Source organism: Carassius carassius, chromosome 29 (assembly GCF_963082965.1).
Source record: "Carassius carassius chromosome 29, fCarCar2.1, whole genome shotgun sequence".
Taxonomy (NCBI): domain Eukaryota; kingdom Metazoa; phylum Chordata; class Actinopteri; order Cypriniformes; family Cyprinidae; genus Carassius; species Carassius carassius.
In genome coordinates, this window is record NC_081783.1 from 10266810 (window position 1) to 10289561 (window position 22752).

At 38.6% G+C, this 22752-nt stretch overlaps 1 protein-coding gene across 3 annotated transcripts in view; it reads left to right on the forward strand.

Moving 5' to 3' along the window:
• Positions 1-22752, forward strand: part of LOC132109608 (protocadherin-1-like) — a 151317-nt gene that overhangs the window by 9546 nt on the left and 119019 nt on the right. For all 3 annotated transcript variants that reach the window (XM_059515831.1, XM_059515833.1, XM_059515832.1), the window contains exon 3: positions 1285-3468. In XM_059515831.1, coding sequence (XP_059371814.1) covers positions 1285-3468 — 2184 coding nt within the window. The remainder of the gene's footprint in view (positions 1-1284; positions 3469-22752) is intronic.

A 22752-nucleotide genomic window follows, 5' to 3' on the forward strand; every position in this document is an offset into this window, starting at 1 on the left:
CCCATAGAACAGGATTAAAGTGAAAGAATTAGGAAAGCCGAATCATATTTTCACAGGCAATCGATTGATCCCTCATGGTCCCTTTAAACACAAACTTTACAAAACAGGAGAGAGGTATTGACTGACGGTGAGAATTGCATGTTGAATTGTTGTGGAAATAGAAGCACTGCTAATATTAGGATGGCAACAAAGGCTGGAAGCTTTCCAAGATTAATCTGATGCAAGTGTCCAGGAAATTTATTTATTTTTTTTTTATTAATGACTGTTAATCTCTCAGTCAACAATTAATCCATGCAACCAAGTTGTATTCAAAGAGCATGTCAGAAGATTTTATTTTCCTCTCAGTCCTCATAAGCATCCTTTGAAGCCAAAGTAAATAAGTAGTAGTGGTATTGAAACTGCTTAATTTTGTGATTTCAGAGGGTTGTAAATGTTGATGGAGTGTTTCAGCTTGTTCAGAGAAATGCGCTTCAAATACATTAAATGAAATGAATTACCAGTTTGCATGGAGGATGAAATGGAGTGACTCATAGTGAAATAATAACTTAAGCACCATGAATAATCTTATGACTGCTTCAGATTAAGGCTGTTCACTGTAATACATGGACTGAAACATCATGCATGTTTCATACACGGCCAAGGACGAAAAGAGGAGAGGATGCAGCAGGAACAAGGGAATCTTGATTGTTTAAAAGCTTTAATCAAGCCACACTTCAGTTTAGAGCTGTGTAAAATTATTCCCAGGTTCACGATAGACCAGATTTTTTTTTATAGAAATCCCTGCCAAGACTTAGTAACTTAAGTGATGTCTCAAATTAACGTCATCTAGCAAACTACAGCTAACTTTGGAGAATTTAACTTTACACAAAACACAACCCAATCATGTATAACCCCTCTGAGTAAGTGTGTTTCTCATTTCTCTCCTTACATATTAAAAACTGAATAATAACACCATTATGGTATTACTCATTAGTGAAAGCACAAGCTGTTTTCTGGAATCAAATGAGGTGTGCTTTATTTTATACAAGAAAATTCAGTTAATTTATTAATTAGTCTGATCTAGTTCTTGGATGAGTTTAGGGTCTTTTTAAAGTGTGTAAAGCATATTTTTGGCATGGTAATTCTTTGCTACTTGCAATGATTTTTATCAATTTTCAATGGTCCTGATTAAGCATTTTAGCTTCTGTTTTGACATTGATGTATAAATCTATGATTACATAATCTATTTGGTAAATGAATGTTTCAGTGTGTTGCTTAGTTTCATTTTGTGTTGTGTTGATTTAGGTGAAGGCCAATGACTCCGACATGGGACCCAATGGAGAGGTGACCTACAGCCTCCACCAGGCATCATCGAATGTCCAGAGACTCCTTAGCATTGACCGCAACACAGGCACCATTTTCGTCAAAGGCTTGGTGGATCGTGAAGACATCAGCATGCTCAAGTTCTATGTCCAAGCTAAAGACAATGGTCCACAGGCGAAGAGCTCCAAAGCCCATGTGACTATTACAGTGAAGGACCAGAATGACAATGCACCCTCAATCAGAATCCGGGGTATTGGCCTTGTGACACATGAAGATGGTGTCGCTAACATATCGGAGGACATGCCTGTAGGCACAGCTGTGGCTCTGGTGGAGGTATCAGATCGTGATGAAGGTGAAAATGCAGTTGTAACCTGTGTGGTGGCAGGGGATGTCCCATTCCAGCTACGTTCAGCTAGTGAAACAGGCAACGACCGCAAGAGGAAGTACTTCCTTGAGACAACCATGCTGTTGGACTACGAGCGGATCAAAGACTACAGGATTGAAATTGTGGCAGTGGACTCTGGCAACCCTGCACTATCCAGCACAAATTCCCTGAAGGTGCAAGTGACAGACATGAATGACAACTCCCCGATCTTTTCGCCCTTTTTGTACGAGGTAGAATTTGCTGAAGAGAACCAGCCAGGTGACAAGGTTCTGGATGTGGTAGCCACGGATGCCGACAGTGGGACTAATGCGGAACTGACATACAGTATCACTGGTGGATCACTCCCCAAAGGGCTATTTGAAATTAACCCTAACACAGGAGAAGTGCGTGTCATGAGCCAGTTGGACCGTGAACAATTAGATCTTTATCAATTTCTAGTCGCAGCAGCTGATAAAGGTGTACCAAGCTTGAGAGGAACTGCCACTGTTGTTGTTAAGGTGCTCGACAGGAATGACAATGACCCTAAATTTATGCTCAATGGTTACAGCTTTTCAGTCCAAGAAAACATGCCACCCCTTAGTCCTGTTGGAATGGTAACAGTCAACGATCGTGACGAGGGTGACAATGCTCATGTTGAACTCTCTGTAGAACCAGACAATGGCAAGTTTATGATTCAAAATGGAACATACACCATACTTTCAACTATTTCCTTCGACAGAGAAAGGGAGAACACCTACAGTTTCCGACTTAAAGCTGTTGATGGAGGTGATCCACCACGTTCCTCCTATGTTGGTATTACCATTAATGTTCTTGATGAGAATGACAATGCTCCATATGTCACTAAGCCCTCAAACTCTTCATACAAGTTCTTGGATCCCCGCACCAGCCCAGAAACCCATGTAGAACGTGTTGAGGCAGAGGACATGGACATCGGTTTAAATTCGGAGATGGAGTTCAGTATTGTAGGTGGCAACCCTCATGGCTTGTTCCGGATCTCTTCAGAAGGTGAGATTACATTGGCTAAAGAGTTCACATCCAAACATATTGGTCTCCATCGTCTGGTAGTAAAAGTTAAGGACAAAGGCGCGCCACCACGCCATACGACCGCACTGGTTCACATTTATGTCAATGAGACCATCGGCAATGTCTCCCATGTCGAAGGACTTGTTGGACACAGTCTTTATACACCACTTGAAATGGACATTGCGGGAGATCCCGATTATTCTCGAGACCAGCAAAGTAACATTATTTTTGCAGTCTTGGGTGGCTTTTGTGTGGTAGTTCTAATCATTGCAGTGGCTATGATCATCAGGCACATCATGCTGAAGGAAAATAAAAGTGGCTACCAGGCAGGCAAGAAGGAGACCAAAGACCTATATGCCCCCAAACCAGGACCTAAGAGCAACAAGAACAAGAAGGCAAAGAAAAGCAAAGCTCCAAAGCCTGCCAATCCATCTGAGGAGGATGAGGGGGGGAGTCTCCAGAAAGGCCTAAAGTTCAACCTCATGAATGATAGCGTCAACGATAGCCCTAGGATTCACCTGCCGCTCAACTACCCCCCTGGGAGCCCAGACCTGGGGCGACACTATCGGTCTAATTCTCCTCTGCCATCCATTCAGCTCCAACCTCAGTCACCTTCTGCCTCAAAGAAACACCAGGCAGTGCAGGACCTGCCGGCCACCAATACCTTTGTAGGAACCGGGGACAACAACTCAACAGGCTCAGACCAGTATTCGGATTACAGCTACAAGGCCAACTCTTCAAAATATAGCACCAAACAGGTAGGAGACGACTTCGAAAGCATGGCAGGGTACCACAGCACACCGTACCAAAGCCCAGGGTACCCCAGCCCAGGGTACCACAGCACAGGGTATCACAGCAACGGGTATCACAGCAACATGGTGTGGACTAAGGGCATGTATTAGGGGCTGGAACTGAATAAATGTCAAACCAAAGCTGCACTGATCACACACCCATGCCCACATGCACATCATTTGATTGAAAGAAGTTTATTTTATTTTTCAAACTTTTTTCTTCTTCTTCAGTTTTATAGTATCATTTATGCTCTGAAGGAAAAAAAATGCTAAATTTAATTACTACTAATTTACATGAAGGAGACAATCCTGCACTCTTATTTCCATTTTGATTTTCTGTGAGAGGGTAGTTTTCAGTTGGACAGTGTTTTATGCTGCCCCTCAAAAGATGATCAGAACTGCTTTCAAAACCCTTTGAAACACATTTTTTATATAATAACCTTTAGACCAGAGAGATATGCCTTATTTTTTGCTTTGGAAGACAACAAATGATAGCTGTTATTGTTTTGATGTCTGTTGTAAGGCTAGTTCAGTTAATTGCACAATTGTTAATATGTCAAAATTATTATAAAAAGCATTTTTTTCATAAAGACAACTTTGTGCTAAGTTAAAATACACGAGAAGGTTGGACAAGTAAGCTCATTATATTTAAACGTTTCCATGGCACATTTTGGCGGGCATTAAAAAATGTCTTTAATTATTTGGACTCTGTTTAGTTGGAGTTGAAGTGGGTTATTTTTACAAATGAATGGTGGGCAATTCCCCTATTCTTTCTCAAGCTTCATTGATTGCGCATGCAAAGAGTAACTTCTTTTTGTTATGTACACAACTAAGTGGATTGGCTTAATGTAGATTAATAATCAGCTACAGACATCAGAGTGTGCCATCGAACATTGTTGAATTATTAACTGCGGGATTTTCTACCAGTCTGTGAATAATGTCACGTTCACTGTAAATAGAAAGCTACTTGACATTAATACTCTTATCACTTTTCTCTAGTACTTTTCTCTAGTACTGAACAAGGAAACCAAAAATGAGTACCATTTTTCTTGGACTGTGTTAGCAAACCTTTGGAGACAATCACTGCAAAAGGTATTTTGTTATACAAGTTGAATATTGTGAATGTTAATAACCAGCTATATGTGCTGTTGCGTGCACGCGTGTGTGTGTTTTGTTCCGTTGCAGAATGAACAACCTAAATAGCTTTATATAGAATAATTTGCTTTATTCATTCTTAACACACCAAACCTTGCTTAATACCAGATGTGTAAATAGAACCAACCAGATATATCTTGAGCTCAGCTGCTTTGATAGTGGCTCCATCCTCCATTTTGTACATTTGAAGTCTCGTTGTAAATGAGATGTGTTCATATTTAAAGCAATAATCACGTGTGTTGTTATGCTGGAAAGATGCAATGTTGACAGGATGTCCTGCAGGAGTGGCTAGTTTACAAACTGAATACAACCCTTTGCGTTCTGTGTGTGTATCATCTGTGGAACTGTATTTAAAGCTGCAGACATCCCCATTTGTTTTTAATTTCTGTTATGTGTTGTTTTGTTTCTGTTGATTTTTAATTTGTATTTTGTATTTTTTTTAAGTAAAGCAAGTTGGCTTTCAATAAAACTTTTGTGAAGGTGTAACATTGTGGATTTAATGTTAAACAGAATGTATTGAAATTACTCACCAGGGGACATGAATTCTTAAGGTACAGTATTTCATTTCCATATTCCCATATTTATTTATGACATTACCCTTTCTATATATCACATTTTACCAGTAAACATCACTTTTTATTTACTTAATGACACCATAAAAATGTCTACTTCAAAAACTATTTGAAATTCTCTTGGTACCAGTGAGCACAGGTCGATGAGCTTGCATTACCACAGCTATTATTTCAGGCTCCCTAAGTTGATAGCTAGACAAATGGATTGATTTTTTCTTTACTATTCAGCAAGTTTAGTTTTATAGTATTCATGCAATGTCAGTCTTTTGTCATCCATGTCTTAACACAATTAATATGACACATTTACAGCATTGCTCCTCTGGGATCAAGCCAAACACTGAGCCACTGAGCTTTACAAATGTGTTCAGTTTTTATTTTATTATTATTATTATTATTTTTTTTTTCTGTGTTTCATGTCTGTTTTTGTTTTTCTCATTCATGCTGCACACATCACAGGAACAAAATCATGTTCTTAGAGGATATGAGCAGTGCAGACTTGGCGTATCCGAATGACCCTAGAGGAAAGTGAGGTGTTTTGTACAGGTTCTGTCAATCAAAGCCCTTTCTTGGGTCCCAACCTAAGATCCGAGGAATGGGATCAAGGGATAGTTGTCAGAGGTCTTGTTAGGTTTTTTGTACTATTCGATTGGCTCCTTGTATGCCGGCAGCTAATCTGGGCCCCAAAAAAGACACACACACATACACATGCAGCCTTTCCTGCCACTGCCGGCCATTTAAATTCTAGCAGCATCTGCGCTTCTTAAAAGCTGTCGATTTTGCCCTCAGCTTGCACCATCACCATGGCAACGTACTGACCAGTGTGTGTTGTATGCCGACTCACAGACTGTTCTGAGTGCAGGTGGGGGGAGACATAGAGAAAGACAGACTGGGATGGATCATAGAGGGATGAATAGAAATAGGGCATGAGAAAGAAGAATAAAAAACTATGAAGTGTTTGGAAAAAATAAAATAAAATCTGTCATTTCAAACCATTCTTCCATGTACTCCATTCATGGTGCTTCAGGCTAATGGTAGAAACAGGCCATTTATTCATTCATTTGGTCACATCCCCTACTGTCATTGGTTAGTGTTGTCCACTTTATTTTTTTTTCTTCATGAAAATCCACTTATATTGAATATTAGACTCTACTGTACCTTAAGTTGGTCATTGTTCCTGTGTTTTCCTCTCAATGACAGAAATCCAAAGAAGGGGATAATGCAGCCTTAAAACAATTCCTATATGTATATATGCACAGCATTTCATTTCTATATGTTGTTCGGTATGAAATACCATGCAAAATTAAGCATCACGGTATAAATAAGGCAGCAATGTTATCATACATATTTCTAAATTCTAGCCTACCTTTAAAAGAGTTTAAGCTTTGCATGCTTGTCTAGCCTCCACTCGTTTCTTCCGGTTGTAGAAACTTCAGTCGGAGCGTGATTGCGAATTAGTGAATGTCATTTTGAGTAGATGTCAGTTCTTTTATGTTTCCACGGTTTAGGAAAATGGTGGTTGTAAGATAAAACAAGAAGCTGTCCATGTCTCTTTTTCCTCTGTCTCGAGTGGTGTGGTCTTGTGACTGTAACCGTTATAGAGCGAGAATCTTATTTTGTGAAGTGTGAAGTCAATTATGCAAAACAGTTCTGTGGTCCAGGCTGCGGTACATCAGCTGCAAGTCACCCTTTAGCAGTCCATGGCTTCAGTAGTGTCTTTATCTCAGCAGTCTGTCCACCTTTCTCTCCTTTAAATAAGCAAATAAGTGCCTACCATTACTTAGCGGTTAATCAGGCGGAACAAACTCACCAGTAATAATCGTGACTCATCAGGAGAGAATATAGCTGAAGGGAAAAAGAGGAAAACAAAATTGTTTCAAAGGAACTCTGAAGGAATATTAAATACCCAGCTTCATTTGCATTATTCAGGTATTGTCGTTGACAATGCAAGGCTAATCAAAATAAAGAGCGGTTAATTGTGATGATGGCCCTTTTTCCTCCCTTCTCCCACCTTGACTTTCTTGACACATAGATAAGATGGAGAATCATTAGCTTTGCTCTGTCTAACACCTGCAAGGAGCCCCAGACTGATAGCATCTTTTGTGTGCATTTCACGGGGGAAATTGCACCGTTTGGAGTGATGCTACTTAATTGCACATGCTCTTTGCACACTTCATTTTGCAATGCTTTGTTACAATTGAGCACATTTCTGCTACATAGGAAAAAAAAGCCATGATTTGGTAAATCATAATCATTATGTACAAAGTTAAAATTGAGGCACTAAGTCGTAATTATGAGATGACAAATTCAGGTGGATTTAAACTGAGATTTATGGATGAATGTCGAAACTGAAATAAACGTTATGACGACTGATATAAAGTCAAGTCGGAATTATGAAATACTATATCACATGAGATTATGCAAGTCAATTATGAGATAAAAATATTTATTGTGACTAATATGACTAATTATCTCAATTTTGACTAAGTGGCAGAAATGGGCTTTCACAGCCACTGTGGAAAGATGGAAGAAAGGAAGGAATTGACAGTGACATTTCTTGTGTTTTGAGCTTTCTTTCAGGTTTTGTTGAGGGTAGGAAGAAAGAAAAGAAGTGGAAGGAAGTGACACTGACATCTGTGTCAGTGAATTGCCATATTCCCTGAGTTTTACAGAGAGGGAAAGTTTGAGATGGAACGAAGGCGAGTAGAAAGAAAGGACACTGACATCTCTGCCTTTTCAGGTTTGCAAGTTTTGTTGAGGAAAGTATGGCCGGAACGAGTTGTGGATAGCTCTGTTACTTCACTTCTCAATAGTTTTTGAGGTGTGAACCTAATGAGACACATAACTTAGCTTGTCTTTTTGTTTGTGTTGGCCCATGACACACTGTTGTAATATTCTAATTAGCTGCCGGGGATTTTCATTATTATTTTTTTTAGGCTTGTTGTGCTGTACTCCTAAATTTTAAATGGCGTAGTACCATGAAGATGTCACTTACTGCTTTTCTTAAAATGTTGGCCCCTTAGCGCCTCCATGTTACTGCTGTGCATGTTTCACAGGATGCGTTGCCCATCCTGTGGGCTTAAATCTGGGACAACAGTGGCAGACAGGTAGATGGCCATTTTGACGCACACACACAAAGGAGTGTTTTTACCTCTTTGTAATCAGTGAATTCCTGAGAGTACAAATCACTCAGCGAAGGAAAATTACTCTAGTCTTGCTTGTGTGTTTCTGAGTCACGGTAAAGGAACATTTGCAAGCCCTTCCAGCTTTTGGGGGAAAGATAAGGAGAAACGCATGCACAAAGGTGAGCAGGAAAACAAAGGTTCCTTTATGTGGAACTTTGACGTTCCCTGTCAGAGCCTCTCTCATTAAGGAGCCTGTCTCTGGGCTCTCACTAAAACCCGACATCAAGGTCGAACACATTAGCTCTCATTTAGCCCCATTATCTAGATTATCTGAGCTGATCTAATGATAAGGATTAGCAAAGTTCAGCTTTGTGGTCAATGTTAAAGAACTTGCAGTCTGTCAATTGTTGCTCGGTTGGAATGGAGGCCTCATATGCAGCCATATGGCTCTCTTGAGGCATATGTGTACAATTATTTTAATGGTCTCTGATTAGTGATTAGTGTGTTAAGACATGCTAATTGGGAAGTGTTTCCGGTTAGCCTTCAGGGCAGCTTGGATGGAGATCAATGGAGTTGCCAGATTTCTAACCAAAAGTTGGAAAGTAATCATTTTGCAATCTCAAAGGACAGAAAACCTGGTAATCACTCACATATTTCCTCTAGAGGTCTTATAAATGTTTCAAACTGTGATCATATTTGGCAAGTCTCAATTTAAACTCAAACATTTATTGTCATATACGTGGAAGTCCAAATTCTGAGCTATTCTGTAGAACTAATTAATGTGGACACTCTTACTTACCTAGTCAGATTTCATAAACCAGATTTTAAAAAAGATTTTCTTTTGGCCAGTTTTGAAAGGATTTTGGGTACTTTTCAGCAGGACCGGCCTGCAAAAAACAGATTAACACCAGCTTGGCCAGACTGGGAGTCCATTATTGAACCAGTTAAGACCATAAAAAAAAAAAAAAAATAGGAATAATGAATTTTTTTTTTTTTACAATATTTTTTTACATTTGTATATATATATATGTATATATATATTGTGAAAAAAATCTGACTTAAAATAAGTTTTCTATTTTAATACATTTTAAAATGCTAGGTTATAAATTCAGTTTTTAGTGTCACACGATCCTTTAGAAATCCAGCTGATTTGGTGTTCAATTACTATTAATGATCTGTTACTTATAATGTTTTCTATTTGTATCATTGTTGAAAACTTAGATTCTTTGAATTCTTTGATGAATAGAAAATTCAAAAGAACAGCATTCATTTGAAATTCAAAATCTTATGTTATAGATATCTTAATTGTTATTTTGATTATTTTAATACATCTGTGCTGAATAAAAATATTTGTAATGGTAGTAAAATAAAGGCACAACAATTTCTTGACCCTCAAATCAATATATTTTTATATGTTTTTTATTTCATTCTTGTTTTCACAGTGTGATGTATTTATTTATTTATGTATTTATTTTCTGGTTTATTCTTACTAAGGATATATGTTTGGATTATGTCGCATTTGAGACAAAGCTAACCTCTTTGGACTTCTGAGCTATGAACTGAGCATATAAAGTTGTCCTCTGGGGTCTTTCTCAGGTTGATAAGGCCCAAGCGGTGCATAAAACGTTTCTCTTTATCTCCCTCTCTCTAGTTCTCTCCCCTGTCACTTTACTCTTGTGGGCTGTCATTGTTTCTGGGCGAGGTGTCGTGTGCGGTGTGGTGACTGCACTCTTTGCCTGTGCAACTGCAGAATCCGACTGCTACTTCACTTCTCTCCTCCCCGGAGGCCCATCTACACACCCTGGCATTGTCAGGCAACATCTGCTGAAATTACGCCTGGCTGTCCCCCTCCTGATGTGCGCACACACATACTCACTCTCCGCACAGACATTGACAGCGTCCATCTTTATAGGTCCTGACATCGGATGAATAAACTAGCTTGCACGCGCTCAACTACTCAGACAAATACACACACAGATGCGCTCGGCTGCGTGGCCAGAAATTAGCCTCATAATTGTAAAAACGAACATGAAATCCAATCAAACCCTTCATGTGTACAGTCAACAGAGTTTAATACCTTTATTTATGTATTTGCTCTAAATAATAATAAAAGGCTTCACTTTGCATAGCCATTAAGAGAATTTGAGTCCAATGATGTTACAGAGACACGCACATGCATGGTGCGTGTTTATGGCACATTTAGTGTTCTGGCTCACTGCTCCGCTCTTCTGCCTCATCAGGCACTTGCTGTTCGCTGTGTCTACAGATCTGTTTTTAATTTCACAGTGAGGATACAGAGAGAAAGAGGCAGCAGTGCATTGTGCATGTCTTTACCTTTGTCTTTACCTTTGCTAAGCTGTTGCTTGGTCACCCGCTGAGAAAGGACAGTCCGTACTGTCATGTTTCATAATTATTTAGTTCTTCCTGGGCAAACATGAAGTCAAAAGCAAACACACTAATGCTAATATGACAGACACGCAACATCCACTTGTAATGATATCTATGAGTTTGAGTAGCCATTACTGCTGATTAGTGTTGTGCATTTGTAGTGTTGTTTGCTATTGGACAAAATTGATTGTTAGTCTTTTTTTTCATCTTATAAACCAAGGTTGCATTGATTTGATCAAATGTAGGAAACATAATAATATTGTGGAATATTATTACAATTTAAAGTAATTAATTTCTGTTTTAATTAGTGCTGTCAAACGTTTAATCGAGATTAATCGCATCTAAAATAAAAGTTTTTGTTTACATAATATAAAGGTGTGTGTACTGTGTATATATAATATGTATATATAAATACACACATATTAAATTAAATTAAAAATAAAATTTATGCATTTAGCAGATGCTTTTATCCAAAGCGACTTACCGTGCATTCAGACCATCAATTTTTACCTATCATGTGTTCCCAGGGAATCGAACCCCTCAACCTTGTGCTTACTAGCACAATGCTCTACCAACTGAGCTACAGGAACACAATATGTGTGTATATAGTTAAGAAAAATATGCTATGTTTATATATTAAATATATTAAATATCTTTATATATGATATCATTTATATGAATATAAATGTAAATATTTTCAAAATATGCTGTGTGTGTTTGTCTTTATATATACATAATAAATATACATAGTACACACCCATATTATGTAAACAAAAACTTTTATTTTGAATGCAATTAATCGTGATTAATTATTTGACAGCACTTGTTTATACATATTTACACTTGTTTATAAAGCTGCATTTCCTGGAGACAGTCCTTCAGTGGTGCTCAAAAACATTTGTTATTATCAAAGTCAATAAAAAAAATAAATAAAATAATGATACTTTTCTTGATGAATAGTTCAAAAGAGCAGCATTTATTTGAAATGGAAATAATTTGTAACATTATAAATGTCTTTAATGTCTCTTTTTATCAATTGAATTCATCTCACCTGAATAAAAGCACAATTTTTTTTTACTGACCCCAAACTTTTGAGAAGTCATGTGCAATTGTCAACTTTAAGCTGTACGCTGGTCTAGGTTAGCATCAGGTTAACACACGGACAATAATGCATCCCATCACATAAAGTATTTTATTAAGACCGCAAACTCAATGTTTAGAGCAAACCAAGAAGCCATACGGACAGAGCTAAAATGGCTGTAGGTGATTTGGCTTGTATTGCTAATAAATGGCAGTCACAGAACAGATGTTTTTTAGCATAACAGCACACACACTTACATACACTCTCACAATCTGGACCCGCATAGAAAGACATAAACATGTTGCCGACAGGTTAATGCATTATGTTGCGGTGAATGTAAATGTGTGTAAAGTGAATAGCTTTGTTGCTTGGTCCTCTGAGCACAGGGTGGGGCCTTGATGACCTTTGACCTGTGTAGTGGTCTCCGGTACATGTTGCAGGCTTCTTTCGTGCCTCTGCCAAGCTGTTAGCAGGTGGCACGGATCTGCCAAGGCGTGCGCTCACTGACCTGTGCTACAACCCCCAACACTCACCGTCTGTGTGTGGGTGTTTATTCGAGACTGATACACAAGGAATCCGCTGCCCTTTTCTGCTTTTTTTTTTCAGGTCTTTATCACAGGAAGCTGTGTGATTGATGTCAGAGAGAGATTCTACTAGTGTCTCAAGCATGTGGTTGAAATGAGGCAAACTGTACAACAGGAAGCATTGCAATGCTTACAGAATATGGCTACTTAGACACATGATACTTGTGGGTTCCATACATTTTCCATTAGGTATTATATCGTGGAAGTCGTGGCCTAATGGTTAGAGAGTCGGACTCCCAATCGAAAGGTTGTGAGTTTGAGTCCCGGGCCGGCAGGAATTGTGGGTGGGGGGAGTGCATGTACAGTTCTCTCTCCACCTTCAATACCACGACTTAGGTGCCCTTGAGCAAGGCATCGAACCCCCAACTGCTCCCCGGGCGCCGCAGCATAAATGGCTGCCCACTGCTCCGGGTGTGTGCTCACAGTGTGTGTGTGTGTTCACTGCTCTGTGTGTGTGCACTTCGGATGGGTTAAATGCAGAGCACAAATTCTGAGTATGGGTCACCATACTTGGCTGAATGTCACTTCACTTCACATCCTTTTTGTCCTCCTGTCTTTGTTTTCATTCCGATAAGGCAGTAAGCTTTTTGTTTTTTTCTATATTATTCAGTTAAATTAATTATTAGATTAAAAATTCTGTTAAAAAACACATCAAGCAACAAGTAATTTTTTAAAATTAAATTAAATTAATTTTTTTTTTTTGGAAAAGCATACAATATTGCTTGATAAAAATAGTTTTTAGTCAAGTTAATAGGCCTCATTTATTCTAAATTTATTTTCACACCAAATATGTCAAATTATTTTGTTTTCCCCAAAAGGAAATTGTGCAGCTCATCTCTGATTTAATTCCTCTGTGTGTCTGTTGCGCACTGAGTAGACACTCACTTCAACTCACTTCATCTCAAATCAACTTTTGAGTGACAAACGGCTGGGGCATCAGGGCATGTGATTTTTTTTGGCGTACCTTAGAGAAGCCATTAGTCATGTCTGTATTTAACCTAGCTCCGCACTGGTGCCCACCTCTCATGTGCCAACTTGGCAGAGAAAAGAGTAGAGATTGGAGAAAAAGAGAGAGAGACTGAAGATAGAAAAGTCTCATGGATGTGATGTAGAGTATTCAACAGCCATCAGCACTACTGGCTTCATCGGTGGAGTGAGAATTGGTCTTGCAGTCGGCTGCCGTGAGAGGCAGGCATCGCTGCATACTGGTGTGTGATTGCTGTCAACGGGGGGTTTGTTAGATGAACGAGGCAATGGGAAGGGAATCAGAGAGAGGTGGGACCCTGATGGGAGAAGGGTTGATTTATTTATTTTTTCTCACAGGAAAATGCATTTGGTGAGTGAATGAAAGAAGCAGGTGAGAGAAATGAGAAGAAAATGATAAAGAAAGAATGATTTATAAAACTGGAAGAGCTCAGTGAGAATATTCATCACAATATCTTAAAGGGAAGGATCCACCCCATATATATCACTTTTATGTTGCATCATGGTGCCTTTTGTTTTGTCATTTTGGAGCTTGACAGTCACAGCTGTCACTGACGTACTGAAATGGCAGCATTTTTTTTTTTTTTTATAAAAATTAAATAAATAAATCACCTTTGTGCTTTATCTAACAAGGTCATACCGATTTAGAACAATATGAGATTGCGTAAATGATGACAATTTCAAATTTTAATGAATTTTCCCTATAAGGTGTAAGAAAGACGGTGAGATGAGTAAAGCAATGGAAAATTAAGTTGGGGTTTCAATGAACACAAGAGGAAGTATCTCTCACTCATCTATCGATCTCTCAATCTATCGGTCAATCTTTACCAGTCCCTGTGGGGGTCTTTTTCAGCCTCATGCCAACACGGATCAACAGTGAGAAAGTGAAACTTTAGTCTATACTGGCACATAGTCAGACTTTACATTTTTGCTAGAGCCAAAATTATTATCATTTGAGGTTAGAATTATATACACTTCAGTTTAAATGCTTTTGAAAAAACCAAGGCAGCCTTTATTTGATTAAACATACAGTAAAAACTGTAAAATTGCAAAATAATTTTACAATTTAAAATCACTCTTTTCTATTTTAATATATTATAAACCTAATGTGTTCTTGTGATGTCAAAGCTGAATTTTTAACAGCTATTACTCCAGTCTTCATGGTCACATAACCATTCTGTAATCATTCAAATATGCGGATTTGCTCAAGAAATATAATTTCTTTCTGAAAAAGCTGCAGTTTGATTGAAGTAGTCTAATGTCTAATAACTTTTGCTTTTGCACTGGCATTTGCATCGTGCATCACCAGGGTCTACCAGCATACTTGATCTACATTCTAACATTGTCTTAACAGTTATTTTGTGTCTTGTTTTCAGTCAGCTGTGCATTTTTTTTGTCACACTATTGAAAAACCCTGTGTAAATACATTTATGCCACCTCTGTGCATTAAAAACGAATGTTGATGTACCTTTTAGAGGTATACACGCCTCTTTAGATGTGACTTGTGACCACATCAGTTTGCAGTTTGAGTGAGTGACTGAATACCCCTGGGGGAAGTAAACACAGAGGTCATACCCTCTTATCCCGGCTATGAGTCGCTGTGCATGTGCGTGGAGTGAGAGATAGAGGGACAGCAGCAGCGCAGGTCCTTGCAGGTCATGGTCTATCCGCTCCTCCTTCTGCTTGACCGGATGCCACACTCAGAGAGGTCACCCACTGTCTCACACTTGCTCTGTCTATCAGTCTTTTCTTAAGTACTCAGAACTGGCATACTGCTAAAAGTCACTTTCACAGCATACCTTCTCAATTTGCTCTGTGTGGGTTCCATTTTATCCCTCTTTCCCACCATTTCACCATTCCTGGCTGTTGGCCAGCTCTGTTTGTCCATCCCACCCACCCCTCACAACACCGAAACTGTTGACTCTCTGAAACAGACCACTTTTCACCAGATGCGGTCAGCCACAGGAGAGGATTGGAGACAGGACAGAAGAGTCGGTATAGCCTTGGGTTGTTCTGAGTAAGACTACATTGGTTATGAAGCACTCGGCACTGACAGGTTATCTTGAGGTTTAAGGCTGACGAGTAGGAGGTAATAAGCTGTGAATGTGTAAATAAGGCACAAGATGAATGTAGATGTTTTACCACTATAAACGCTCTGCTACCTTTCATTAATATTCCCCTTTTTCAGTTTCACGTCTTGTATAATGAATAGCCAAGTGTATTTGAATTTGTGTTTGAGTGTGTGCATGTGTGCGCACAGCTACATTTGTGTATGTGTGTGTTGTGTCTGCCCCGGAACTCTGCAGATCACTTGAGCGTACACCTCCCCACCATAACGGCAAGAGGAAGAAGACTTTGTCCATCTCTTTTTCCACAACGGATCCTCTCAGCTCCTGCTGCTGCAAGCCCTGTGTGTATGAGGGTATGTGTGTGTCAGATTTACTTAAATGTTCACACTCAAGTCTTGATAAAATCAAAATAAGGGTTATGGTTTCAAACACAAATATGTATATTAATATATGTTTATTTATCTATTATTAATTATTGTTTTTAAGTAATACATCTATTCAGCAAGGATTACATTTGATCAGAAGTGACAAAAAAAAAACATAAATAAAAAATAAAACTTGCTGTTCAAAACAATATTAAGCAGCACATTTTTTCCCAACATTGTTAATAATGAGAAATGTTTCTTTAGCAGCAAATTAGCATATTATAATAATGTGTAAATGATCATGTGACACTGAAGATTGGAGAAATGATTTGCATCACAGCAATACATTACATTTTAAATTAAAGCTGCAAACTTAAAGCTCTTACAATGTGTTCAGGCCAGGACTCTTATTGAACGTGAAGTTTGGGGCAGATTGGACATTGTATGGCTAAGTTACAACAACTTCTCTTCGCAACTTAACACCACAAAGGGCTTTAGATTAAACTGACCAAATTTGTCGTTTATCTGAAAAAAAAAAAAAAAATCTCTAATAAGAGTTTGTTAAAATACGATTCCTGAAAATGGCAAAAACTGCACAAACTTTGTTGGGAAAATGAAAAATAACTGACTTCCTGTTGTGATTCAGATTTCATACCAAGGAACTTTTCTGTAGCTATAGATGAGTTACATATGTCTACCAATTTTCGTACATGTATGTTAAACGCAGCTTGAGGGGCACATCATTGAAAGTGTATAGATGGTGCTATTGAGCCATTTTGCCACACCCACTTCTGAAACCCATATCAGACGTAAATATTCAAATAGAAAATGGTTATTTTAAACTGTAATACTATTTCACAATATTTAGTTTTGCTGTATTTTTGGTCAGATAAATGCAGCCTTATAACTCATTTGAACCATGCCAAAAGCTATTTATTTATTTATTTTTTCATTCATTCATTCATTCATTCATTCATTCATTCATTCATTCATTCATTCGATACATGTGTTCAGTTCAAACTTTGTGAAAACTGACCTCTACAGTAAAATTGTTTAGTAGTGGTAGTACTGGTCATTTATGGTTTGATTTTATGTTCCGTTTGGTCTCCAGGGATATACATTGGTTTGTGCTTCCATTGGCCCAGAGCTGTGGTCAGTTCTCGCCCCAAACACACACATCCCATCTATCTCTACACTCCTTACTTTATTTAATATTGCCACCACTAGTCTCACCTTGAGCTTTCTCCCCCTCAGCTGCAAACTGTTTGCCTGAGATAACACAATCTTACAGGAGAGAAAAATAAAGAAAGCAAGAAAAGGGGAGAAAGAGAGAGAGAGAGAGAGAGAGAGGAAGAGAAGTAGACAGAAAACATGAGACATTATTTAGTGAGGTTTCTACACAGCGTCTCCTCACATATAATCAAAAATTATTAGGCACATTAGTCTTTTTTTTTCAGGGCATGATGTGTCTTCCTGTAAAGCTGAATCATTTTGACACTTCTGTTCTACCATTCTTTTTACTCTCTCTCTCTCTCTCTCTCTCTCTCTCTCTCTCTTTCTTTCTTTCTTCTCTCCCTCAATTTTCTTCTTCTTTCCTCTGTCTTTAGGGCAGCATACTGCTTGCAAACGCGTGGTGATATGTCAGTCAGCCGTTAGTAGGGAGGTGTAATCTATACTGTGGATAAAGAAGGAGAGATAGTGCGAGCTGTAGTGAAGAATGCAGGGTGTCTCAGGCTGTCTTAAGCTAGTGTTTCTCCCATCCTGACTTTGAGTAATCTGCACTCTTTGTCTCAAGGTCAGCGTGCTCTTCAATGAGGCTTTAGCATGGGACGTCCACTTTCTGCCTGATACAGATATAAACCACCCATATGTGGCTTCATATAGACAGAATATCCATTGTCACTTTTCTGTTACTTAAAGGCCACTAGTGTTGTCACGGTACCAAAATTTCAGTATTCTGTACGGATACCAGTGAAAATCCACGGTTCTCTGTACCAATTTCGGTACCAAAACAAAACACAAAAATATGCTAATTAAAAAAAAAAAAACCTTGTATCACTCAAAATAAAACCAATGCCATTCTTTATCATTATTTACAATTGTGTTTAAAGTTTTTCTGCAAGTAATGTAATTATGAAAAACAGTAAACAAGTTTTACCCAAATTTAATTTGTCTTTTAATTAAATAAATTTAAACATTTTATTTTTTGGTAAATAAAGGGGATTTGCTATTAAAATTAAAACATCAAATACATATTGTGTGAATTATTTCTTTAAAAAATAAAGTTTTATAATTTTTTTTCAGCAGTAGTAGCAGCATCACATACATTCTACTAAATATTAGAAATATTTCTAGAACAATGCCTCGATGAACTTTTAAAGGTATCAGACTTTCCATTAAAGGTATGGAAAGTCATGGTAAGTATACTCCATCTGCCATCAGATGTGCAATCTGGCTTATATGAAGCGACGGGAACACTTTTTGTAACCGAAGAAAACAAAAATAACGACTTTATTCAATAATTTCTTTGTCAGCGGTCTCCTCTGTGTCACTCCATATCACTGTGCTGCATATGGTCTTCTGTGTCATCCGTGCCACAAAGATGTGCTGTTTCTTTGTGTATTTTGCTTTGATTAAAAAAAAAAAAAAAAAAAAAAACAGCACATCCTTGTGGCACGGAGGACAAAGTGTTCCCGTCGCTTCATATAACCCAGATTGCACGTCTGATGGCAGATTGAGTATTCTGACGATGCCTTTTCATTCCTTTTATGGACCTTGACACTGTTATTTATTTGGCAGTCTATGGGACAGTCTCAAGCCTCCAGGTTTTCATCCAAAATATCTTTGGAACGACATGGGGGTAAGTGATTAATGACAAAATTTTAATTTAAGGGTGGAGTATCCCTTTAATATGGAACATTATAACTGTGGGGTAGCTTCATATTTATTGAGAGAGACAGCAAAACAAGTGTGGAAGTTAAACATCACTAATTGTGAGGCTCATTCACAAGTAGCAGATGGCAATTTGTTTATTTATTACTACTACTATGACCATTATTTAACTCATTTATGTTATATTATTTTATATGACCCTGATTTGAACACCCCACCTATTTGTATTTAGTTTAAGAGCACCTATAACCAATTTAAGAACCCCATGGACTCTTTGATTGACTGATTTGCAATTCAAGTTTTATTATTATTATTATTATGTAATTATTCATTGGTAATGTGCTTAAAACATGAGTTCCATCTGTAATGTAAAATGCTCTTAATTTGCAGCTGCTTCCTGGCTCCACTGGTTCACATATCCTTTTTGTGAACCCTACAATGTAAAACTGTGACAAGTACATCTTTTTCACCCTGAGAGAAGACCTACTGGTGACAACAGCCTGTTTGTGCTGACCCTTGCCTCCTTTGTGGGCGATTCGAAGCCTCACTGACCTGGCCATCCTTTAATCAGAGCCATGCAGAAAGCAGGGCATTGAGGCATATCTTTCTCTCCCTTTCTTCTAGATCCCTTGGCTTTAATCTTTCAAAAGCCAAGGTTGAAGGCTAAATGTGTGCCTTGGTCTTAATCGCTGGTCTGTCTATTCCTTTCTACCAGATATCTGCCAAAGGGTCTGAGCACGACAGAGAGAAACAGAAGAAAGTGTGTTAAATGAGGACTAGAGCCTTAACTTAGCTGTCAACAGGGTATACAAATTGCACCCTAGTCTATATAATGCACAATATTCTCCTGAAATCAGTTCAGGAATGAAAAAAATAACCCAAACTGTGCACACATGTAGATATTGCCCAAACATGCATGGAGTGTAGTATCTGTTATGTGTAAACCGAGCAGTGTGGAGTCACATTTAGGTCTGAAGTCAAGCTAGTTGTGCCGGACTGGGTGGCAGCTGCTGTTTGCCAGCTTACAATCGGATATCAGGCCAAACCAGGTACTAAAGCCCTTATTTACTGCCTGATCGTCTTAGCCACCGGTACAAACCCAACTCACAAATGGAGCTTAGCAGGAGATTAAGGCATGCAAGATCCTCTTTTTGATATTTAGCCAGTCTAATCGTTGCATTAAAACAGAGGGAGAGAGATGCATCCTAGTGTAGCTTCCACCCTTGTTAGGCTTGATCACTCCGGACGGGAGTTCGAGGGGGCGTTGTGTGGTTGGGGATAAAGATATACGATAGCATGTGCTAATGTGCGTGTTGGTGGAGGCTGCATGCTAGGCCTTGTCGTGTGTTTTTTGGGAGCCGAACGGACAGCGACTGTTTCCTATAAGCTCTACGACGGGGGTCCTAAGGGGCTTAATTAAGGCTGTCTTTAATGTAGTAACTCAGGAGATTAGACAGGACAGAGAGCTTATGGCTATTATCCCTGCTTCAGAAGACACTTCGGCAGCATGCTTTAATTAAGAAAGCGCCGCATTCCTCTCCTCGTCCATCTTTCTCCCACGTCCCTCGCTTTTTTCGTCCGTGTTTCATAAAGGAGTGTGTCCACACAGCCGTGGGATTGGTGTGACAGATGAATGCGTCGCGGCTAAGCTTGCCGTTCTTTCCATCTTCGTCCTCGCTCCCCAGCAGGCAGCCTCTGTTTCCCCTGAGATACTCGTAAACACTCATCAAAAACAAGAAAGCAGAAAAAAAAGGACAAGAACAGAAGAGAGAGAGCGATGAGGGAGAAAAATACCAAAGCACTAAAGGAAATAATCATAGCCCAAAGAAAATTGAACCAACGGACAATTTAAATACCCCAACAACTTCAAAGAGTGAGTCGTGCAGACTTCAAAACTGGAAATCTAATATCCAAAAAAAAAAAATCGGGAGCTTTTACTTGTAATCATTGTTTTTGCTCTTTCTCTTTCTCTCTTTTTAGAGGGAAAGGGCAGAGGTCTGGGAACCAGAAGTGTGCCAGTCTGATTGCCTGACCCAGGAAATAAATGAAGAAATGAGTTCTGGCCTGGTTGCAATGTGGTTTATGCCCCATTCACACATGCACTGATTTTATAACTGCAGGTCACTAAGTTGCAGTATTGGTTGTCGCTGGTAGGCATTTAGTGAAGTTATTGGTTGCCAGTCGAAACATTTCAAACTGAATGCTGATTCACAAACTTGACTTTAATTCAATTCCAGTTCATTTGGGTATATTTCAGTTATACTATTCATTTTACTCGCATATGAAATATGCATATTTTTGCTAATTGTGTATACAGTATATAATATACATCCATCCTGTAATATATATAAAATAATTTAAAGCAACGGTAAACAAGATATTCAGATAATTATTCTGATTTTAGAAATAATATAATTTAAAATCATAGTGGTAACAATAGTTATATATTTAATATATGAAATCATTTTTATTAAATTGTATTATTATATTATAGCACTATTATCTAGCACTGTTCAAAACTCTAAGGTCAGTAAGTGAAAATAGTAATATTGTGTTATAATGTGAAACTATCATAACTTAAAATGTAATTTATTCCTGTGATGGCAAAGCTGATTTTTAACAGCCATTACTCCAGTCTTTTGAATAGTAGAGTGTATTAGTGTTGCCAAGTCTGTGGTTTTCACATGAAATTGGACTACTTTGGTTGTTTTCCATGTCCATAGGTTGAAGCAATCCCAATAACATGACATTTAAAAACGTGTGTTTCACCCCCCAGAACACAATTTTTAATGGGGGACCCCATCGAGATGCGATTGGGCTACTTTTGAGTAGCAATTAGGCAGGTTTTTGATGTGAAAATCTGGCAACCCTGGTGTGTAGCGATAACAGAAAAATCATATGAAAGAGTAAAATCACTCACAATAACGTTAACATCCTATCTACACTCCACAGTATCTCACAGGAGATTGATCATGTGTGCGTCAGTGTCTTCTCTCCCACTGTCAGTCGTTAAACTTGACTTCTGGATCGATGCATGTACAAACGCCCCTTTAGACATAAGCAGAAGGAAAGATCCACTGCACTGCACAAGGTCAGAATAAATGTAAGGTTTTCCAAGCATTTGCATTTCTCTCTCTTCCTGTATCACCCTTGATCAGCATGTCTTCAATGACTAAAGGCTAATTAAATGTAGCCCCTGTTTGTCACACGCCAGAAGTCAATATGTGAAATAGCCAGCATGCTTTTATCAGCTGCATATAAATGAGCAAACGAGCGAGGAAAGGAGGATGACAGGGAGAAAGAACGAGAACATCTTTTCTTGAAAGAGGGTCGGCCTTTTTGTATGAGTGACAGATCGACCTATTCCGCCTTCCAGAAGCTAATGCTGGAGTGTAAGGGGCATAAGTTTGATGTATCAAGCAGGAAAGGGGATTTTTTTGAAGACTTCCACACTTTCTAAGAGGTTGTCATAGCATAATGAACGAGGCAGATTTGAAATTCAGTCCCCAAGCCATAAATATAGGTTTCTTTTTGCTTTTTTGTGTCATATTCATATTTACCCCCCAAGCAAACAGCCACATCACAGTGACAGGTAGTGTCCTTATGTTTATTATTTGTCTCATCGTTGCTGCGAAATAAGCCTGGGATGTCAATACCCACATCTGTCTGTACGACGTCGCCCCATGAATACTTCCTCTGCTAGAAGTGTGTTTCTTTTCTTCGCCTGTCCATTGTTCTCGCATTTATAAATAAGTTTGTCTGAGGCTTGTCGCCTCTGTTGGGGAAAGGCAGTCCATTATTCAAGCGTCTCTTTCAAAACCCCACGAAACTGCTGGAGTCAGAGTTATTCATGGCCAGCTTTTGTTTTCCTTCCTTCTTTCTCTCCCGTTTCTCACAAACAGCCATTGACTTCCACCAAAGTCTCGTGCTGTGGGGAAAAAGCACAGGGTCTCGGGGTGAAAGAGATGTAGATTTTGAAGTAGATAAGATGTGTGTTAGGGAAAGAGTGCGCAGTGACACACACACTGCAAGGTCTCTT